This window comes from Scyliorhinus torazame, chromosome 2 (assembly GCF_047496885.1).
Source record: "Scyliorhinus torazame isolate Kashiwa2021f chromosome 2, sScyTor2.1, whole genome shotgun sequence".
Lineage (NCBI taxonomy): Eukaryota > Metazoa > Chordata > Chondrichthyes > Carcharhiniformes > Scyliorhinidae > Scyliorhinus > Scyliorhinus torazame.
The window spans coordinates 148,658,919-148,682,772 of NC_092708.1; the positions used below are offsets into that span (position 1 = coordinate 148,658,919).

The 23,854-nt window shown below is 45.4% G+C and overlaps 1 protein-coding gene across 1 annotated transcript in view; it reads left to right on the forward strand.

The window, feature by feature from the left end:
• wdr75 (WD repeat domain 75) overlaps positions 1–23,854 on the forward strand; it is a 54,051-nt gene that overhangs the window by 22,156 nt on the left and 8,041 nt on the right. The window contains exons 9-13 of the mRNA XM_072478003.1: positions 3,955–4,113; positions 4,614–4,673; positions 4,773–4,888; positions 8,962–9,137; positions 10,585–10,748. Coding sequence (XP_072334104.1) covers positions 3,955–4,113; positions 4,614–4,673; positions 4,773–4,888; positions 8,962–9,137; positions 10,585–10,748 — 675 coding nt within the window. The remainder of the gene's footprint in view (positions 1–3,954; positions 4,114–4,613; positions 4,674–4,772; positions 4,889–8,961; positions 9,138–10,584; positions 10,749–23,854) is intronic.

Consider the following 23,854-nt stretch of genomic DNA (forward strand, 5'->3'; position numbering starts at 1 on the left):
CCTCAGTTGGCGCACCGCCTTCCTGGTAGATAGTCGGTCAAAGCTCGCCTGTAGTTCCTTCCTCTTTTCCAACTTCGTTGGATCCACATCTTCTGCATAACTCCTATCTACCTCCAACATCTCATCTATTACCCTCTGCCGCTCCAACCTCTCCTCTTTGTCCACCCTGGCCTTAAACAAGATGACCTCACCACTGCCTTTAGAACCTCCCAGACAACTGCCTTCGACACCTCACCCGTACAGTTGAAACATACATATTCCGCAATTACCATTTCAATTTTGTCACAGAACCCTTGGTCCCCCAAAAGTCTTGCATCTAATTTCCACCCCGGCCTCTGCGCTACCCCCTTCTCCAGTACCATATCCACCCAATGCGGAGCTTGATCTGATACTACAATTGCCGAGTATCCTGACCCCTTAACCCTAGCCAGCAAAGCATTCTCCACCACAAAAAAGTTGATCCGCGAGTATACCTTCTGGACTGCCGAGAAAATAGAGTACTCCTGCTCCCTCGGATGCAGAAACCTCCAAGGGTCCACCCCTCCCATTTCCACCATTAGCCCAGCCAATGCCTTCGCCCCTCCCTGATGGGACCAGCGAGCGCGGCCGTGACCTGTCCAACCTTGGTTCCTGCACCAAGTTCCAGTCTCTTTCCCCCCCCCCCCCCCCCCCCCCCACACACTTCACACACACACACACACACACACACACACACACTATCAGTTTGTGTGTGTCCAAGTGGCGGATGACCCCAAACCGCTTCTTCGCGAATCCCACATCTTCCCAATTGGGACCGTATACACTTACCAACGCCACTAACCTCCCTCCCTCCAGCGCCCCTGTCACAATCACATATCTACCCCCCTGATCTGCAACCACATTCTCCATCTGGAAACGTACAATTTTGCTGACCATTACCGCTACCCCTCGAGCCCTTCTGTCAAATCCAGAGTGAAACATCTGACTAACACAGCCCTTTTTAAGTCTCACCTGGTCCTTCACCCGCAAGTAAGTCTCCTGCAGCATTGCTGCATCGGCTTTCAAACTTTTAAGATGCGCAAGCACCCTTGACATCTTGACTGGACCTCCTAACCCCCTCACGTTCCACGTGACTATCTTAACTGAGGGTCTCTCCCACCCTCACCCTTCTTATCCACCATCATCATACCACCGGGCCCTGTCCCATGAGCCTGACCCACCCCTATCCATTGTTCCAGGAGGAACTTCTTCACCCAAAGGGTTGTGAATCTATGGAATTCCTTGCCCAGTGAAGCAGTAGAGGCTCCTTCATTAAATGTTTTTAAGATAAAGATAGATAGTTTTTTGAAGAATAAAGGGATTAAGGGTTACGGTGTTCGGGCCGGAAAGTGGAGCTGAGTCCACAAAAGATCAGCCATGATCTCATTGAATGGTGGAGCAGGCTCGAGGGGCCAGATGGCCTACTCCTGCTCCTAGTTCTTATGTTAACATTGAACTCCCCCCCCCCCCCCCCCCCCCCCCCTACATTTCCTCTCAAAAGAACGTCTCCCAGCATCAATCCTCCCCCCACTGCTCGCCTTGTAGGCCCATCGAAACCTGCTAACCAGGCTCCAATGTCTGCAGCCCTCCTTTCACCTCACCTCTGTCACTAGCCAACTTTAGTTAGCTAGCGCAGGTGGCTCTCTTTTCCCCCCCCCCCCCCTCCAAAAGGTATACCGTCCCCTCCCACCCAGTCCCAGAGTAAAAAAAACAACAATCCAACCCATACAATTCACTAAAATAAGATATAACCGTCTCAACACAGAATGCCAATCAACCCAACCAATAACTTGAACTCTGTAACAATATGAAGTAAATTACAATACACGTCAATGAAAAGAAAGTTATAGCATTTATACATTTTCCAGCTCCCCAATCGCAGTCCACAGTCTCTCTTCCAGCTCCGCTCCTCACGTCAGTCCCAAGCCTTCTGCCCTCACGAGCGCCTCAGCCGCCGCCACTGTTTCGAAATAAAAGTCTTTGGCGTTATACGTCGCCCTCAGCTTCGCTGGGTACACCATACCAAATCGCACCCACTTGTTGTACAGTGCCGCCTTCACTCGCCCGAACGCCTTTTTGCCAACTCCACCATCAAGTCCTGGTAAATCCGATCTCTAGCACCATCCCACTGCACCTCGCGCTTCTGCTTCGCCCAGCTTAACACCTTTATACAGTACTTGTGGAAGCAGATAATTACTGCACTTGGCGGTTCATTCACTTTGGGCTTCGGCCTTAATGACCGATGAGCTCGGTCCAGCTCGTACCAGTTGGGGTTCTCACCCTCCCCCATCAACTTCGCCAACCTCTTAGTGAAGTACTCTATTGGCCTTGGATCCTCTGTCCCTTCGGGCAAGCCCACAATTCTCAGATTGTGCCGCCTCGAGCGATTCTCCAAGTCCTTGAGCTTTGCTCGGAGTCCTCTGTTGACCTCCACCATCCTCCACAGCTCGTCCCCCATTGAGGTGAGCTGGTCGCTGTGCGGCGACACGGCCTCCTCCACCTCCTTCAATTTCTCACCCTGCTCTCTCACCTCGGCTGATGTCTTTGCCACAGCTACCCTCACAGGGGCGATTGCCTCCTCCACCAATGACTTCAATGCGACCGCCATCTCCTTCCTCAAAGCCTCCGTGTGCCTCGCAAACTGCTTTTCCAGCTCCACAGCCATCACCTCGGTCATCTTTTCCACCGTAAGCAGTGCGGCCCCACTGTGCGGTCCGGCATCCGCCATCTTGTCAGCGCTTTTGCTGGTCCTCATTCAACGGCGAGCTCGCGCTTCCTCCCTTCTTAGACGCTGCTTTTCGTATCCTTTAACGACTTATTATTTTTCCCTTTTTTTCCCTTCTTTCCTTCTTCAATCTTTTTTTTTTTAAATCAATAAATTCTTCCTTCAAGAGAAAGAAAAATATTTTTCAAAAACTTTCTTTAAAACGTCTTTCTCTTTTTTTGTATTACTCAAGAATTCCCCTGGAACCGCACTTCAGTTTTAAAACAAACCCATTCTAGGCGGGTGCCACCCGATGTGGAACATCTCCACTACATCGCGCCCTGGCTTAGGGCCTGCCGCCTCGTCCTCAGTTTGGCTCCGCCCCCTCTGCTCAGAAAGCTGCCCGCCCTGGGCCCGCGCCTCAGCACAGCCGCCCAACACTCACGTGGGGTTCCTCGCCGGTTTTCAGACCAGCCCGGCTTGACGCCTGGGACGGCCCCAAAGGCCGACAACGATCGGGAGGAAGAGCAAAGAATCGGGGAAACCCCCGAAAGCACCGCAGATAGTGGCCACCAGTGGGAGCTCCTCAATGCGGCCGACCCGCTCGCAAACACCACCTCCTTTTACCCTTATCATTATCCCATTATGCCAATCGATATTTGGGTAATTAATGTATCACTGCTCTATTGTGTTTTCACATCTCTGTGACTTGCCTACAGATGTGCTCTTCTAACTCTTTCTTGCTCCTTGTCTCAGTGCTTGAGACCTTTTGACTATCCAGTAGTTTGAACATGTCCTTTTTGTCTATCAATTCAAACCAAATCGATTCTGTCCATGTCCCCCTTTTCCAACACTACAAAGGCTTTGCTAATCAATACTGACACCCTATTTCCCTTTTTCCTTCCCTATTTTTTCTAAATCATTTGTATCAATAATCTTAAGCAGCCCATTCTTTTTAAGCCATATTTCTGTTATTGCCACTACATCATTTTCCCACACGGGCATTTCCACTTGTAACTCCCCAACCTATTCACCAAACTTTGTATATTTATTATTGCAGTCTAAACTTGACTTTGTATTTCTTGCAATTCTTTTTTCGAGTTTGCAGAGCTATGTTTTAGGTTGAGACAAATTGTTGCATTAAGATTTTACAATGACCGCTATTTGTGAAAGGCTGCAGCAAGAAAAATGTTCTTGGCTGATTGGGTTTTCTGTGGCTTTTTATTTAATAGGCACTAATTTGCTGTCTGGTGGAGTAGAGTCTGTGCTCGTTCAGTGGCGATATGGATCCGAAAACACAAAAGACTTTCTGCCTCGCCTTGGGGGAGCGATTGAACATATTGCAGCCTCACCTGATGGTGTCTTGCATTGTACATCTCACAGTGATAATAGTAAGGGTTGGAAACTTCCATAGGAGCCATTGTGTTTTAGAAGTAAACTTTGAGAGATTATGTTATGCTTTTGTATTACTTATAACATTGGGCAACAGATTTCGAAGCTCACACACACTTCACATCATCTTTTGAAATGGTAGTATCAGTATGTGTGAGAGTTCCGTTCAGTTGGTAAAGATTTGCCCATCTGACTGACATTACATTATACAGGTTGGTTTAGTCTGCCACCATTTTTTTCCCTGAATATCGTATACCCAGGAATATTGAACATTCAATTTTCCCCTGTTTTTGAGTCCGGTCTCAGTACATTGCGTTGCAAGTGGCTATTTGTGCCCATAAAGTCTTATAAATCACACTTTGTGAAATTACACGCATGTATCGCTTGTGTTTTCTATGATCCCTCCCAATTTGGCAATATTTATAATTCTAACTTTCGACCAGTCCTCTGGGCACCTTGTTTCTATTTTTTTAATATTACATTTTGATTTCTCTTCCAGAAATAACAATCATCCAAAGCAATCTGAATATTTCTGCTGTAATTCAGGGTTTGGTTCAAGGTATGTATGTGACTGAGATTTGTTTGAATGCATGCTTGTGTTGTCATTGTTTGTCACTAGATTGTTGCTTTTCTGTTTTGTTTCTTGGTCCTTCTTCAGGTCAGGAGGTTATAACTGGTTTAATGCTTGATCCAAGAAGCAAAGCTCTGGTTCTAAATGGGAAACCAGGGCACTTGCAATTTTATTCGCTCCAGAGTGACAAGCAATTATACAATGTAAGTGCAATTATTTCCAATCTACAACTATTTCATTTTGTTAATAAAAGACATGCTGCATTTTAAGTGTATTTTAAAGTGATTCTTTCGTGAACTGCATTTTTGCCCTTTTTAAGGGGCATATAATGTTCATTCAAAATGTTATTTTCAAGTGAAACAAAGTGGTAAATTGGCCAGTGTTTGGGAGCAGAGACTGGATAATATATTGTATTCTGTTGGCATAGGGATCCTGTACATGTTACAGTAAAATAAAATGACTAGAAGACAAATTACACTTTTCCATTTGTGTTTTATGTTGAAGATTTTGAGTACTGCTTAAATGTAGTGCTCATCTCCAGGTTATTCATAGTAATTTAAGATTCATGTGACTACTGTATTTAGCTTCAGGTTGTCTTTGAATAGACTCTGAGTACAACCCCAGCACCCTTAGTCATTATCGCCACCGTTTAGATTCCCTTTGTCTTTTTGTCCATGACACCTTTGTCAATGACCATCTATCGCTGGCCCTCTATCCAGCTCCACTGCTCAATGTCCCGTTCTCCCCACTCCCTCAACAGTATAAATCTCATCCTATTTTCAGTTCTCTCCAGCATTGACAAAGGGTCATTCAGACTCTAAATGTAAGCTCTTTTCGCTCTCCACAGATGCTGTCAGACGTGTTGAGATTTCAAGCATTTTTTGTTTTTGTTTCTATCTTGATGTATTCACTAACCTTTAATCAAATGCTACAATCTCAAGTGGTTACTCATGCAATGCTTTTTGTCACTAGAATGTTGATAATGTTGTAAGGTATTTAGTTTGTCTGTGTTTTTTCAAAAATAAATATAAAAGTATTTTGCAGTCGTTTTCAAATGCTTTGAATAATTGATGTTATTCCAACAAGCAAATTTCATATTCTAGTTACTAATAAATACATTTTAGCAAACGTCCATCATAAATTGTCTGAGAATATTTGAGAAGAGTCATTAGCTGCAGTATAAAAGCAGTCGGTGCAAAGCCCTGACAAAAGGTTTTTAAGTTTAAAAACCACTGTTAGCTTGCCGTCTTACCATTCCTGTTTCATTGATTGATCTTTTAAATAGCACAGTGGTTTTATGGGAAATTTCCCAACAAGATTTAATGGTCCCAGGTTCTATCCCGACCTTGGGTAACTGTGTGGAGTTTGCACTTTCTCCCAGTGTGTGTATGGGTTCCTTCAGAGTGCTCCGGTTTCTTATACTCCAAATATTGCAGGTTAGGTGGATTGGCTCTGCTAAATTGCCCCTTAGGGTGGCGTTGCTGGAATAGGGTGGGGGATTGGGCCTAGGTAGGGTGGTCTTCAACGGGTTGGTGCAGACTCGGTGGGCTGGATGGCCACCTGCACTATAGGGATTCTATGATTCTAAGATTTCTGCATGTATTTTAAAGTGATTAATGGACCACAGCGTTCCCCAGTTCCCAAGCATGCTATTTATTATTTTCATTTTTTACTCTTTAATTTTTGTTTGTTTATTTCTGCCTCCATTCTGTGATGAATTGAGGACTAGCATAGCTGACTTCCCTGGTTCGTGGCATAATTTATACCCACCAACAGTCTTGAGAGGCTTTACTTTCCAGAAGTTAATACACACTGCCAGTGTCCCGAATGACACACTTAAATGGGATGGGTGTAACTATCAAGCTGCTATTTAATTTGAACTAGTTCTGCATGTTTTTTATATGTATATTTCACTTAATCTTTTGGGAAGTGAGCTAAGATTGCATGAGACGAGCCATAGCTGGACTTGAATCATTGACCTAGAATTTGCTGGCAAAAGAACAATGTTTATTACTCATGTTGTTATTAGCATGTGGCCCAGCAACATATGGGAAGATACCTCGTGTGTTTAAAATAGAAATATCGGAGTAGGCTATTTGGCCCTTTGAGCCCACTCCACCATTCGATATGATCATGGCTGATCATCCAACTCAATAGCCTGTTCCCGCCTTTTCCCCATCCCAAAATATCCTTTGATCCCATTCGCCCCAAGTCCTATATCTAAGTCCTTTCAATATTTGTGTTTTGGCCTCAACTACCTTCTATGGTAGGGAATTGCATAGGCTCACCACGGTGAAGAAATTTCTCCTCATCTCAGTCCTAAATGGTCTACCCAGTATCCTCAGACTGTGACGCCATGGTTCTGAACTCTCACCATCAGGAACATCCTTCTTGCATCTACCCTGTCTAATCCTGTTAGAACTTTACAGATTTCTATGAGATCCCCCCCCTCATTCTTTTGAACTCCAGTAAATATAATCCTAACCGACTTGATCTCTTCTCATATGTCAGTCCCACCATCCCAGCAATCAGTCTGGTAAACCTTCGCTGCACTCCCTCTAGAGCAAGAACATCTTTCCTCCATAAGAGGACCAAAACTGTCACAATATTCCCGGTGTGTTCTCTATCATTGCAGCAAGACATCCCTGCTCCTGTACTTGAATCTTCTCGGTATGAAGGCCAGAATCCTCTCTCTATGAAGGCCAATATATATTTGCCTTCTTTACCGCCTGATACACCTACATGCTTACGTTCAATGACTGATGTACGAGGATATCCAGGTCTCATTGCACATTCCCCATCACCATTCAGATAATCTGCCTTCCTGTTTTTGCTACCAAAGTGGATAACCTTACATTTATCCACAATATACTGTATCTGCCATGCTTTTGCCCATTCACTCAACTTGTCCAAATCACACTGAGGCATCTCTGCATGGTGTCCCTTTCATAAATCCATGCTGACTCTGTCCGATTCTGCCACTGTTTTCCAAATGCTCTTCTATTAAATCTTGTATAATGCACTCTAAAATTTCCCCCACTATTGACGTCAGACTGACTGGTCTATAATTCCGTTTTCTCTCTCCCTCCCTTTTTAAGTGCGAGGTTATATTAGCTATCTTCCAATTTGTAGGAACCGTTCCACAGTCTATAAAATCTTGGAAGATGACCACCAATGCATCCATTATGTCTAGGGCCACTTCCGTAAGTACTGTGGGATGTAGATTTTCAGGTCATGGGAATTTATCAGCTTTCAATCCCTGAAAAACCTTTTTACAAGCCTCTTATTATCTGCAGCCATCTAGCCATGCTGCATCTGGTTTCCAATTCACATCCCAGCATCAGACTGACCGTAGAAACTGGCCACATTAAAGCAAGTTGTATGCACATTTAAAAAATAACTTATCTGGATTAATTCCTTGAAGAATAATGAACAATATCCTGAAATATAACCCAATCTTGATTTTTGGTTTTGCTTTCTCATTTTATTTCAAGGATTTTCTTCCAATATCAATTCTTTATTTTCTGTTGCTTGAATCATAGTTAACTTTTATCTCTACTCTTCTGTTTTCTCTGGCTTGCGTTCTTACAATCTTAATGGAGGCTTTCTTTGGCAGTATGAATTCTGAGAAAAATTTACCTCCATGGGATTCTTTGCCTCATCCTCTCTTCCTCAACAAAACACAAACAGAAGAATGCCATTAATCTCGTGTCAGAGAATGCTGGTAGCCTGAAGCCACACACAACACAGTACTGCACCCACTCCCAACTGCCATGTTATTTTTTTAAAGTAAATCCTGGAAATACCTTGCAATATGCAGTAATCTAGATTTGAGTTTCAGGTGATTAATAAGTTTCTTAAAGTTTGTTTTTATTGCATAACATTTTCTAAACTGTGCTTTAGTTCACTCTCCTGATCCTATGTCATTTGCATGGCATTATTTTTGATGGGACAGTGTAATTCACAGTTGTAATGCAGCTATTATGCTGAACAAAACAACGTGTTGCCATGCAACTTGTATTCTTTATCATTCATTTCTCCAGGATCCAAATCATTCCATTAGCTGGAAATGCTTTCAAACATGTCTTTCTAATTTTGCCAATCAAACGCAAAAACCATTTCAGCAATAGTTTTGATGCAGTATTATGTATTGATCAAATTTGTGTGTTCCATGCACTTCAAAGAAGATAAAATACTTTATGGTGCATTTCAGAAGGCTCTCCAGTGTTTAAACATTGAAGAACAACCAAATGTTAATGTTGTTTCTGTTTCACAGCTAGACATAGTACAACAGGAATATATCCACCAATCGGGACTAAAGCAGACTGAGGTGGTCAAGGCAGTCTTTGATTCCCAGGGTGCATGGTTAGTAACTGTGGAAGAAAGGAAAGGGGAAGAAACAGACCTTGAGTTGCAGATGAAACTTTGGGCCTATAATGAGAAAACGCAGAGGTGGGTTTTCCCAAAACCATATACAAAAATTAACTACATTATCTAACCTGCTTTTGAATCGTATATGAATAGAGCCACTAAAATAAGATTTATTACCATGGAACTCTTGTATTTTTTAATTGAAATATTGTAATTAATATTTTACCAGCTTGCACAGTGGTGGAATATAAATGTCAGAAATGTTTCTTCCATTGCTAAAGCCACATGAATCACCTTTTACTTTTTGCCTACCAAAATGTAGACCATTGAAAATTTGTAATGCCGTAGAGGTTGTTAACTTTTAGGTTTGTTGTTTGGTACATTTGTTCCATAACAGTAGTATTATTTACTGCTTATAAAGTGTAATCCTATTCAAGTAAACTGGCTGTATTATTGGACTGTTGGAGGTTAAATTGGCTAAGCCCCAAAAAAGTGCATGATTGACTCGCATCCATTCATTGCATAACAGGCAGGATGTTAAATTCATGTCAGTTTTACCTGCATTACTCAGTGGTTGCTTCAGCTGAAACCCTGATATTGCTACTTAAAGGCAGTTGTTCCTCTGAATGAGCATTGTGGCTGCAAAAAGTATTAGGAGCCCTTTATACACTTAATTATCGAAGAATGGCTGAATATGCAAGAATGAAAAGGATAGGAAATCTCCAGAAAGGTGTTGCACAAACAACTAACATGTATACACTTAATGACCCTTTGAAATGGCTCTTAGTAGTCCAGCCAAAAGTGCACGTGCACCTTGGATCCCATTCTTAAATCTCAATTTATGACGTAGTGTCTAAAAATAAAAATGCTGCACTACCCAATTTAACCCCCATGTTGTGCTGATTCTTAACTTATTAGCACCTATTCTATTTAAACGCCAAACCTTAAATATGAAGGGAGGACATGTTTTCAATTTTTGCTACAGCTCTCATTACTTTACTAACAGAAACTTGTTGGCGCAGTGCTGTAGATGAAACAGTCAGAAGCTTCTCCTTAATTGATTCCTGTGAATTTCCTGGAATCTTACATGCTTTACATGTGCGTTATGGCATCTCTGCTTCCATTATTAGTGAGATTGAAAGTAAATCTGGCCTCTTGTGCATTCCAAATTATAATCGCTGCACCATTGGTGGCTGTGGCTTCATCTTCCTAGACCCCAAGCTCTGGAATTCCCTCCCTGCATCTCTCTCACTTTCCTCCTTTTAGACAATTCTTAAAATGTATCTTCTTGACCGAGCTTTTGGTCATCTGATTTCAGATCTCTCTATGTGGCTTGGTGTTATACTTTGTTTTCTAATGCTCCTGTGAAGCATCTTTGGATATTTGATTATGTTAAAGGTGTTATATAATTAGATTGCTGCGTTGACAGTCCCAGAATATCTTTCATAAGGAAGCATTGCATTAAATTCCGATGTATCAATCTTGTGTAATTTGAATTTAATTGACATTGTTTCTTTCCTTTTGGTAGTTTTGTCCTTAATACCACAGTAAATGCACCACATGAGAGCCATATTTCAGCCCTTTGCTTCCAAAATTTTCCTCGTTACAGAAGTGGGCCAGCCACTTTGGTAACAACTGGCTTGGATTGCCAGTTTAAAGTCTGGATTCTTGGAGATGACTCCGATATATACAGTGAGTACTTAGCCCTTTGAGGAAGCTCCTATTCACTTCTGTAAATTCTAAACTTTGAGCAATGAACTGCATAAACTGAAGGGACTTGAATGTCACTCGTAAAATATACAGAGATCTATCTGTATGTTAGTCTGTTTTCCTTTTTTAAACTATAAAATAACTGATTATTGGAAATAGCTTTTTCCTGTTTAATTAAAACAGAAGGAAGTATTGTGTTCTGTCAGATTGGTGCTGGCTCACGAGCATTCAGCTCCTGCCCTATCCCAGTGTGCAGGAACAGCAAGTAATTGGGAAAGCTACAGAATGTAATTGCTTCTTGTGAGAGGAATTGATACAAAAGTAGTGAGATTACACTTAAGTTGTACAGGGCATTGGTGGGAACATATCTGTAGTATTGTGTATGTGTTTGTCTCGTTATTAAAGGAAAGATGTAAATACATTGGAAGCAGCTCAGAGAAGGTTTGCTAGACTAATACCAGGAAAGGGTGGGTTGTTTTATGATGAATGGTTGCCGAGGTTAGGTTTGTATCCACTGGAATTTAGAAGAGAAAAATTAAACTTGATGAAACGTTTATGATCCTATGGGGTATTTGCAAGGTGTATTTGTCAGAGAATCTAGAACTACGGGTCACATTTGAAAAACAGGTCACTCAAATGGAAATGAGAAATTTTTACTCTTGAGGATCGTCAGTCTCTGGATCTCTTCCCCAAAAGGCAGTCCAAGCAGAAACTATTTTTAAGGCAGAGCGAGATAGATTGTTGATTAAGAAGGGGGGTGTAAAGATTACTGGGTGTAGGCAGGAAAGTGGGGTTGAGGTTACAATCAGATCAGGCATGATTATATTGAATAACGGCGCAGGTTCGATGTGCCGAGTTGCCTACCCCTGCTCATAATTCATGCAATTGTATCCCTGTAGCCCTGCTAGATTTTTTTCTCTTTAGATTTTTTTGGAAGCCATGATTGAATCTGCTTCCACCACACTCTCGGACGAGGGCACGCCTGCCCTCGTCCAATTGAGGCCTGCTAAGTGATCAGTTATTGGCACCGTAAGAGGGCCAGGTGCTTTCTGGCCTCAATTTTGAGGCTTGTGGAAGGCGTTCCAGGATAGAGGGGAAGCCCAGCAGCCCATCGCTGTCATGTTTATATAATATAAAGGCATCAATTTCTCATAAGAGATTGGGTAAACAGTTGTGGGCTCATTTATTAAGGCTAGGCCCATGAGAACAGATATACGTGGACAGAAAGCTTAAATACATAATCAGCTGTGCTTACAAGCAAGGTGGCACGGTGGCGCAGTGGTTAGCACTACTATCTACAGCGCCGAGGAACCAGGTTTGATCCTGGCCTAGGTCACTGTCTGTGTGGAGTTTGCACATTCTCTCCATGTCTGCGTGGGTTTGACCCCCCACCATCCAAATATGTAGATTGGCCATGCTAAACTGACCCTTAATTGGAAAAAAATAATTGGGCACTCAAAATTTATTTTTGAAAAGCTATGCTTACAGGCAAAAACAAAACTAAAACTGGATTGCATGGCATACTTCCTTGTTCATGATGTCATGCACCTATTCCTTAAAGCAGTGATGGGCAACCTAGGCTAGTGAGTGATCACACAAGAGGCCCTCCTTCATCTCTGGGCAGCAGCCTACATTTAACACATGCCAAATATTTCACAACCAGTTACAGAAGATGCATAAATACTTAATTCATGCATTCATAGAACTATTATCAATTTCAGATGGCAAAATCAAATGTAATATTTACACTTTATCTGCATTAATGTGACTTCTGGTTGGATCTGTCCTCCACAAGCTTTCTTAGATTCGGACTCAGTAATGTGTAAACGCTTCGCAATTCAGCACTGAGGTTTCCATCCATCAGGCTGTTGTGCTTCTTGCATTTGATGGGTCCCATAGCAGAAAAGGTCTGCTCACATGTGTTGATCCAAATATTGACATCAACTTTGCAATGCAATGTCGGACAACTGGACTGTAGCTATTCAACCAAAATTCTCGTACATCTTTCCCCTTTAGCTGGTTTGACATACTATGCCACATTTGCTCAGGTAAAATCAAATAGATTTGAGAGGAAGAGCTTCAGATCACTGAGAAAAAAAGTGGTTCTCGAAAAACATTCTGCCAGTGTAGATTGCACTTGTATGTGTACTGATGGATCATATTTAATTCCTCGATCAGAGTATTTTTCCAGCATTTCTTTCCAAATTTGGGAATTGAGGTAACTGAGTGGACACTAACTGCAGGTGCAGTATGAAGTTTGTTGCACGAGCAACTACTGGGGCAAGAGGTGATTTTTTTTCCCCCTGCAATACCTCATTAAACAAGCTCAGGAGACCACGATGTCAGTGAGAAAAGCCACATCCCCAATCTAATTTTCATCTTCTAACTCTGGGTATATTTGAGATTTCCGTGCTACAAACTGCTGGATTTCTGGTAGAAGTGCCAAGAAGCGGTCCAGTACCCAAGCTGGTTTAGCTTAGGGCTAAACAGCTGATTTGTGGTGCAGAACAAGGCCAGCAGCGCGGGTTCAATTCCCGTACTAGCTTACCTAAACAGGTGCCGGAATGTGGCGACTAGGGGCTTGTCACAGAAACTTCATACTTGTGACAATAAAAGGTTATTATTATTGTTGTTATTATTTACTTACAGAAAATTCAACTTAACTAATTTTAGTTGAAGTGCATGTCTTTCGCACCTATACTCATTTAATGTCCTCAACCCTGCAGACAAATGTTCTTCAGTTTAATTAAATTAGTCTCACGCACAGCTACAAGTCTGTTTCACAGAATAACACAAACATCGAAAGTATTTCTAAAATACCCACTTTCTTCATTGATTTTACTTGGTCTATCTACATTTGATAATTAGAGATTTCACTGGGCAAATCATTCAGCTAGGCCGTTAGATCTGAGGTAATAAGGAGAAAAAGTAGTTTGATCCATATTCCACTACTCTCTCATATCCTGAAACGGCTTACCAATATATTGCAGACTGCTATCCGTAATGATCTCTGGGCGCACCAAAATACAGAAAAATAACATTTGAAGTGTGTGCAAAGGTGTGTTGCTGTATTGTGCGATTGTCGATTAATAGGTTATTTGAGTAATCGACAGTGATTATGAAACCAGTGCATTCACGTGAAAGAGGTCTGATGCAATTTTGGACCAATGATGGGTAGGGACTTCATGTGGGATCAGTGGTTCTTTGTGCTGAATTGGCATACGTTTTTCATATGTTTTGCACTTCTCAATGATGACTTCAATGTCATTGTTTATACCCGGTCAATAGACGGTTTCTGTTGTGAGTCTTCCAGTACGATCTATGTCCATGTGTGAGTGATGAAGTGGTTGAAGAATATCGGGTCACAACGACTCTGACTTGGTAACCAGCCTGCCTTTAAAAGTGACTCCCTGGGAAATGCTTAGCTTATCCTGATGAGGCCAAAAAGATCTTCCGTGTTTGTGGACATTCTGAATTGAATCAGGCCATCTGTCAGTGATGGTTTTCATGTTTATTTTGTTATTTCTTATAGCTGCTGGCATTTGCATTGTGCAAAATGTACTGATCAATTTGGCGAGCATCTTCAGGTTCGTTGTCAATGCAGTCAACTTGGAGATTTACGAATACGTTGTCTGTCGTGGGTTAGGCAGTCTGCTAAGCACGTGCAATGTGACCATCAAGTTACCTGGCTTGTACTTGATCTCACAGTCACAACTGTGAATCTTTATCGAGATGCTGCAATCTTGATGTTGCACTTGTCAATGGTTTTCACCAAATCATCTCCAATGGCTTGTGGTCGGTCTGTACTACAAACATTTTGCTAAATAGGTATGAAAACACATGGTTCAAAACACTAAACCTAATGTTTTTGGCTCAATATTGGTGAATTGTGTTAGAGATTTTGAAGCAAATACAAACTGTTTACCTTTTAGTAGTGTACATGTTCCCAGTCTTTTCTGTGAGGCATCTATCTCCAAGGTACTTGTCTCCCTAAAAAAAAAATGCTTTAAATATATTTATTCAAATTTTTGAACAAATTTTCATCAACCCCCCCCCCCCCCCAACAAAAAGACAGAAACAAGAACACAACAATCAGAAATTATACATTGGATTTCCCCCATATACAATAACCCCCCATATAACATAACATTTAAAAACACAAATAGGGGAAACCCCTTCACCCAAACGCCACCCCAAAAGAAACTCCCCCCGCCCTTGGGCTGCTGCTGCTGACCTCCTCCTAACGCTCCGCGAGATAGTCTAGGAACGGTTGCCACCGCCTGAGGAACCCTTGCACAGACCCTCGCAAGGCAAACTTTACACTCTCCAGCTTGATGAACCCTGCCATGTCATTGATCCAAGCTTCCACACTAGGGGGCTTCGCATCTTTCCATAGTAGCAAAATCCTCCGCCGGGCTACCAGGGACGCAAAGGCCAGAATACCGGCCTCTTTCGCCTCCTGCACTCCCGGCTTGTCCGATACCCCAAATAATGCTGATCCCCAGCTCGGTTTGACCTGGGCGTTCACTACCTTGGACATAGTCCTCACAAAACCCCTCCAAAACCCATCCAGTGCTGGGCACGACCAGAACATATGGACTTGATTTGCCGGGCTCCCCGAGCACCTCCCACATCTGTCCTCCACCCCAAAGAACCTACTGAACCTCGCCATATGTCATATGCGTTCTGTGAGTAACTTTGAACTGTATTAGGCTGAGCCTGGCGCAAGAGGAGGAAGAAGTAACCCTACTCAGGGCACCAGCCCCCTCATCTATCTCCTCCCCAAGCTCCTCTTCCCACTTGCTCTTTAACCCCTCCACCGAGGCCTCCTCCTCTTCCTTCAGCTCCTGGTAAATCGCCGAAACCTTGCACAAAGAGCGCTCTCTTCCCTACGTTGAGTTTATACCCCGAAAAGTCCCCAAACTCCCTAAGGATCCACATGACCTCCGCCATCCCCTCCACTGGATCCGCCACATACAGCAACAGGTCGTCGGCATACAACGACACCCGGTGTCTCCCCCCCCCCCGGGACCAGTCTCCTCCATTTCCTGGACTCCCTCAGTGCCATGGCCAGCGGCTCAATTGCCAGTGCAAACAATAAGGGGCACCCCTGCCTCGTCCCCCCGGTACAGACGAAAGTACTCCGACCTCTGCCGGTTCGTAGCCACACTCTCCACTGGGGCTCTATATAGCAGCCTGACCCAACTGATGAACCCCTACCCGTACCCAAACCTCCGCAACACTTCCCAAAGATACTCCCACTCCACCCGATCAAAGGCCTTCTCCGTGTCCATAGCTGCCACTACCTCTGCTTCCCCCTCCACTGAGGGCATCATAATCACATTGAGGAGACTCCGCACATTTGTGTTTAGCTGCCTACCCTTCACAAATCCCGTCTGGTCCTCATGAATCACCCCCGGGACACAGTCCTCAATTCTCGTAGCCTGCACCTTCGCCAGCAACTTAGCGTCAACATTGAGGAGCGAGATCGGTCTATAAGACCCACATTGCAATGGATCCTTGTCCAGCTTCAAGATCAAAGAAATCAGCGCCCTGGACATTGTCGGGGGCAAGGTCCCCCCTCCCTCGCCTTATTAAAAGTCCTCACTAGCAACGGGCCCAGCAGGTCCATGTATTTCCTGTAGAATTCAACCGGGAACCCATCCGGCTCCAGGGCCTCCCCCGCCTTCATGCTCCCCAATTCTTTAACCAGCTCCTCCAGCCCAATCGGCGTCCCCAAACCAGCCACCTCCTCCTCCACCCTCGGGAACCTCAGCTGATCTAGGAATCGTCGCCTCCCCATCTCCCCCGCTGGGGGCTCAGACCTGTACAGATCCCCATAGAAGCCCCCAAATACCTCGTTTATTCTCACCGCACCGTATTCCCCCCCTCTATCCTTAACTCCGCCAATCTCCCTCGCTGTCTCCCTCTTATGAAGCTGATGTGCCAGCATCCGACTCGCCTTCTCCCCATACTCATACATCGCCCCCTGCGCTTTCCTCCACTGTGCCTCTGCTTTCCCTGTGGTCAACAGGTCGAATTCCGTCTGGAGGTTCTGTCGCTCCCTAAGTAGCCCCTCCTCGGGGGCCTCTGCATACCTCCTGTCTACCTTTAAAATCTCCCCCACCAACCTCTCCCTCTCCCTCCCCCTTCTCTTCTCCCTGTTGGCCCTAATGGAGATCAGCTCTCCCCGACCACCACCTTCAACACCTCCCAGACTACCCCCACCTGCAACTCCCCGTTGTCGTTGGCCTCCAAATATCTTTCAATACACCCCCGCACCACCCGCACACCCCCTCATCCGCCAACAATCCAACCCAGCATGCGTTGCATAAATCTGGCATCATCCCAATTTGGGGCATATATGTTCACCAGTACCACCTGCACCTCCTGCAACCTACCACTCACCATCACATATCGACCTCCATTATCCACAACAATATTCAGTGCCTCGAACGACACCCGTTTCCCCACCAGTATTGCAACCCCTCTGTTCTTCGCATCCAGCCCTGAATGAAAGACCTGCCCTACCCATCCCTTTCTGAGCCTAACCTGATCTGCCACCTTCAGATGTGTCTCCTGGAGCATAACTATGTCTGCCTTCAGTCCCTTTAAGTGCGTGAACACCCGGGCCCTCTTGACCGACCCGTTCAGGCCCCCCCTCACATTCCAAGTTATCAGCCGGATCGGGGGGCTACCCCCCCCTGCCGACTAGCCATCTCCTTTTCTAGGCCAGCCACGTGCCCGCCCCTCCCGCATCCTCCAGTCCCCCAGGCGGCGGACCCCCGCCCCGACTACCTCTCCTACTCCCAGCTCCCTTTTGGCCAATGCAGCAGCAACCCAGTTCTCCTCCTCTTTCCCCCCCCCCCCCCCCCCCACACCGCTAGATCCTCATCTAGCCATTTTGCTCCCCCCATGACACTCCCGTAAGTCGGCTGACTCCTGCCGACCCCGGCCTCTCCCGTCATTCCATCGACCCTCCAGTGTGAGAATCCCCCCACCCCTTGGCAGTCAGTGTGCACTCCTCTCCAGCACCGTCCTCCCCCTCCCTCCTCCCCGGCCCTGTCCCCATCCTTCCCTAACGCGGGAAAATGCCCACGCTTTCCTGAGCCGGCCCCACCCCCCCTAGCGCAGCTCCTTTTTGCGGCCTTACGCCCAACTCCCCATCCCCGGGCCTCCACCCCCCCTCTTCCTCCATGGGGCCCTGCCCCTCCAACACTGACGCCCACACTCCCACAGCCCCCACATCAAATCCATTCACCCATCCCCACCCAGCACTCAAACAAAACGAACATTCCCCAAACGCGGTAAACACAGTAAACATCCCCCCCACGACAAACCCTCAATTTGAGTCCAACTTTTCAGTCTGTATAAAGTTCCATGCCTCATCAGGCGTTTCGAAATAGTGGTGCCGATCTTGGAACGTGACCCACAATCGCGCTGGGTGCAGCATCCCGAACTTCACCCCCTTCCGATGGAGCACTGCCTTAGCCCGTTGAAACCAGCCCTCTTCTTAGCCACCTCCGCACTCCAGTCCTGATAAATTCGGATCTCCGTGTTCTCTCACCTGCTGCTCCGCTCTTTTTTTGGCCCATCTCCGGACACCATCTCTGTCCATAAAACCGTGGAACCTCACCACTACAGCCCTTGGCGGCTCGTTGGCTTTGGGTCTCCTTGCCAGGACCCGATGAGCCCCATCCAGCTCCAGGGGCCTCGGGAAAGCTCCCGCGCCCATCAGCGAATTGAGCATCGTGCTCATATATGCCCCGGCATCGGGCCCCTCCACTCCTTCAGGGAGACCCAGAATCCGAAGATTCTTCCTCCCTGTCCTGTTCTCCAAGTCCTCGAATTTTTCTGCCCACCTCTTGTGCAGCGCCTCGTGCGCCTCCACCTTCACCGCCAGGCCCAAGATCTCGTCCTCGTTCTCCGAAGCTTTTTGCCGCACCTCCTGGATCGCCGCCCCTTGGGCCTTCTGGGTCTCCACAAGCTTCTCAATCGCCGCCTTCATTGGCGCCAGCATTTCTGTCCTCAGCTCCTCAAAGCAGCGTTTAAGAAACTCCTGCTACTCCTGTGACCACTGCGCCCACGCTGCTTGGTCTCCACCCGCCGACATCTTGCTTTTCCTCCCTCGCACTTTTCGCTGCACCCGGATCACTTTTGTAACCGTTCCACTCCTGGTCCAATATAGTGTCGGGGGGACCTTGCTGTCACCTTGCCATACTGGAAGCCGTTGAACAATTGCCGTTGGGGCCCCTCTGAAGAGCCCAAAAGTCCGTTCCCGGCGGGAGCTGCTGAACGTGCGACCTACCTAGGCATAGCCGCAACCGTAAGTCCCGTCTCCCTAAATTTTAATGTCTGCTTCTGAGTTCTGATAATGGCTTTCGGTATTATGAAGAGCAGTGTTCTTCAAACTTTTTTTCCGGCGACCCATTTTTACCAACCGGCAAACCTTTGGGACCCAACCCGGCCAGCTTCGCGACCCACACCGGCTAACCTTCGTGACCCACGCGGCCGACCTGCGTTACCCACCATTTTCACTTGCCTTTTATGCTGCTTAAAAAATGGAGGAAATGGTTTTGGGTCCCTTTGCCCACGTACGCGCTCCTCCAATGGAACCTGTTGGATGAAGGTGAAGCTTCCCGTTGTCGGAAAGTATGGAGTCTCCATCTGTCCATAGTTCTGCATTTTTTTCCCAGTAAAATTTTATCAGATAAAACCCCCCCGAACTTGTAAAACAAAAATTAAAAAATTAATAAAATAAATGGAAAAAATAAAAATTAAATGAATAAATCAAATAAATGAAATGAATAAACCCCCCCCCCCCCCCGAACTTGTAAAACGAAAAGCTGCGACCATTTTAAAAACAAAAGGCGGCAGTGCCCAATCATCGGTGTTTTCTTACATGTTTGCGGCCATTTTGAAGACCACTTGCAGCCGGCGTTATTAACAGCCGGCTGTGTGATCGGGAGCGCCACGACGGTCGGCTCCACGACCCTCCCGACACCCGCGCGCGACCCACCCAAGGGTAGCGCCCCCAAGTTTGACTGCCTGGTGAAGAGGGTATTGGTGGTCTACGTGCACAGGAAAGACACTACTTTTCTCAACAACTTTTGTTGCGTAAAGATTTGGGGGCAAAGTTGGGAATGTATCGAGACAAGATATAAAGAAATCAAGACATCTTCAAAGATTGTCTTTGTCTTGACGAGTTGGCATGGCCCTATTTTACATGAATTGGGACACTTACCAGCTCTGGAATGAATAGAATTAAATAAATTGATCTGTGACACATTGGCACATTTCAGACTGTTGAACACCAATCCTTCATTATGTGCTGCTTGCAATAATTGAGATTATGGGCATGTCCATGTTCTTCCTACAACAGCAATATCATCAGCAATACAGATGCATCCTGGCATAGTGCATGGCAAAATCCTGCCCTCTGACATTGGCAGTCTGTGCTTCTTTGTAAAAGACAGCTGCAAAGTACTCATGTAGTACCTTGGCCATGCCCTGTGCCTCCATGCATAAATCCCAATTTTGGTGCCTAATAGTCCCCTCCTTGTCTTTTCCCTTTTACTATTTTTATGTTCTTGCTATAGCGGGGGAGTAGTGAAGGTTTACCAGACTGATTCCTGGGATGGCAGGCCTGACATATGAGGAGAGATTTATTGGTTAGGATTGTATTCACTGGAGTTCAGAAGAACGGGGGGGGAGATCTCATAGAAACTTATAAAATTCTAACAGGACTAGAAAGGGTATATGCAAGAAGGATGCTCCCGATGGTAGGGGTGTACCGAACCAAGGGTCACAGTTTGAGGATACAGGATAGACTGTTTAGGATTGAAGTGAGGAAAAATCTTCACCCAGAGAGTAGTGAGCCTTTGCTACACAGAAAGCAGTGAAGCAACATACAAACATTGCATGTTTTCAAGAAGGAATTAGGTATAGCACTTGGGGCGAAGGGGATCAAAGGATATGGAGGGAAGGTGGGATCAGGGTATTGAGTTGGATGATCAGCCATGATCATAATGATTGGCGGAGCCGACTCGAAGGGCCGAATGGCCTCCTATTTTCTGTATTTCTATGGCTTTAAAAGACGTTTTGATTCCTTTCATGTTTGCTCCCATTATCATCTTTTTCCTGGCTTTTCGTATTTCTCTTTTTGCTTCCCCTCTGAGTTTTCTATACTCAGCCTGGTTCTCACTTGTATGATCAGACCTGACTCTGGCATAGGCACTAGTTTTCTGCATCATCTTCCCCTTTACTTCTTTCATCATCCAGGAAGCTCTGGCTTTGTTTGTCCCACCTTTTCCTCTTGTGAAAATGTACATCAACTCTACTCTTTAAAGACAGTCTATTGATTATTGTTTTGTCCTCCAGTCTTTGATTCCAATTTACCTGGGCCAAGGCCGTTCTCACCCCACTGAAATGGTACTCCCCCATTAAATTATTTTTACTTTGGATTGGTCCTTGTCTATTTCCATAATTACCCTATGTACCAGAATAGTTCCAGAGGTGAGGTAGAGGTTAAGTTGGAATTTCCTTGGAGCAAAAGAGATTGAGGGCAGGTTTGATAAAGATGGACTAGATTGTGGTAGGTTTGATAAGGTAGGCAAAGTAAAACTGTTCTCATTAGCTGAAGGTACAAGGACTAGGCACACATGTTTCAGGTTTTGGACAAGAGATACTGGAAGGATGAGAGGGAAACTTTTTTTAAACTCAGTGAGTGACAATGACCTGGAACTATCAGGGGAATAGGACTGATTGAATTGCTCTATAGAAAGCTGACATGGACTTGATCGGCTGAATAGCCTCCATCTGTCCCATTATGACTAAATTTTATGATACAATAATAGGGCAGCATGGTAGCACAGTGGTTAGCACAGTTGCTTTACCGCCCCAGGTTCAATTCCCGGCTTGGGCCACTGTCTTTGCGGAGGTGGGGTTGGTGAGTTCCAGGGATAGGTTGGAAGCGTGGCCTTAAGTCGGGTGCTCTTTCCAGGTGCCGGTGCAGACACGATGGGCAGAATGGCCTCCTGTACTGTAAAATCTATGGTCCTTAACCGTTCCCCTACTGACACTTCATTCATTTGACTCCAAGAGCGAAGGTATTGTTGGTTCTTTCTACCAGAAACATTCCAATAAAGAAAATTCTCCTAAACACACTTCAGAAATTCTTTTTCATTGGTGTTGTTTTTTTGCCATGACAAGTGGCCGAAAGAATTTAATAAAGAGAAGTGTGAGCCAGTATATTTTTAGCTAAAGGGATCGGGAGGATATAGACATCATGGTGAAATTCTAAAGAATGTGCAGGAGCAGAGTCCTGAGGGTCCATGTGCATAGATCTTTGAAGGTGGCAGGATATATTGTTAGAGAATTGGCAAAGCTTTTGGGATTATGGACATTATATAGAGGTATTGAGTACAAAAGCCGGGAAGTTTTGCTGAACCTTTATAAAGCTCTGCTTTTTTACATATTTTACGAGATGTGGGAATCGCTGGTTAGGCCAGCATTTAGTGCCCTTCATAAGGTGCTGGTAAGTTGCCTTCTTGAACCGTTGGAGTCCTTGAGGTGTAGGTGCACCCACTGTATTGTTAGGTGGTGGGGGGAGTTCCAGGATGTTGCCCCAGCGACAGTGAAGGAACGTGTCTAGTCCAGTTTAGTTTCTGATCAATGGTAACCCCCCAGAATGTTGACTTGGGCGGTGGTGGTTTTGAGGGGGGGGGGGGGGGGGGGGGGGAGAGATTCAGTGATGGTTGTGCCATCGAATGTCAAGGGGCTTAGTCTGCAGCTGGATATTGCATCCAGTTCTGGTCACCACAGTTTAGGAAAGATGAGAGGTTGGAGACTTGTAAAAATGGTTCCAGGGATGAGGGATTTTAGCTACAAATAGATTGGTGAAGTTGTGGTTCCTTCCCTTTAGAGCAAAAAAAGAGGAGATTTGATGGGGTTGTGTGAGATTATGGCTCATTGAAATAATTAGTTTTTGGGGGTGGGGAGAATTGGTTGGGGGTGGGGAGGATGGGTTGGGGGTGGGGTGGATGGGTTGGGGGTGGGGCAGGATGGGTTGGGGTTGGGCAGGATGGGTTGGGGGTGGGGAGGATGGGTTGGGGGTGGGGAGGATGGGTTGGGGGTGGGGAAGGATGGGTTGGGGGTGGGGAAGGATGGGTTGGGGGTGGGGAGGATGGGTTGGGGGTGGGGTAGGATGGGTTGGGGGTGGGTAGGATGGATTGGGCGATCAGGAGGGTAGTTGGGATGGTTGAGATATCTTGGGGAGTTGGGGGGTTTTCGGGGCGGTTTGGGTGCAGTCGGAGCTGTGGGGGTGGCATTCGGGGGCTGTGGGTTCGGGGAGTTGAGGGGGTCGTGATGGGGGATAGGAGAGTAGCCAGCAGGGAGCGGAGGGTAGTCTTGGGGGTACAGTGGGGTTGGGGGCAGGTCATTATTATGGTTAACTAGCAGTTAAAAGTGGCTTCAATTCTTTTAACTTTTCCTGGATAACTATTCTGTGCAGAGAGGCAGAACCATCCAAAGTCTCCAATTTAAACGGGAGTATTGGATGGTTCCCAGTCAACGGTAATTGTCCATCAGAAGTTTAAACTTCCCAGGCAATTCTCATGCAATCCTTGTGTGGCAATCTCCGGGTGGTTCCCCTGGAATCTTCTCTGTACCTCCTGGGTATGTTGTGCTAGAGATTGGAAATTCTGGGACTTGTATTTTCTAGATGCTTTTTGTAAATGCAGGCGATTCAACAGTAGAAGGTGCTGTTGCATAGATTCCCATTTGGAGGTACTGAATCATATTGTACATGGTTCCAACAATTTTGCTTCTGATTTGTCATCAAAAACTTCTGTGAAATAAGCGAAGTCCTGACATTTTCATTCCTTAATTCCTGACCCAAATGACTACATTAGTCCATTCATTGCATGTGATTCGGTTTTCATAGGGGGACAGTGAATGTATCTCATAGCCCACTCTTCTAAAGGAGTATTAATGCTGATACCAAATTGCTCTTCTGTTTTTGTTTAGAGTTTCTTGAAACCGCTTGAGGTAAAGTAATTAAAATAAAATTTGGCTGAATTATCAGTGCA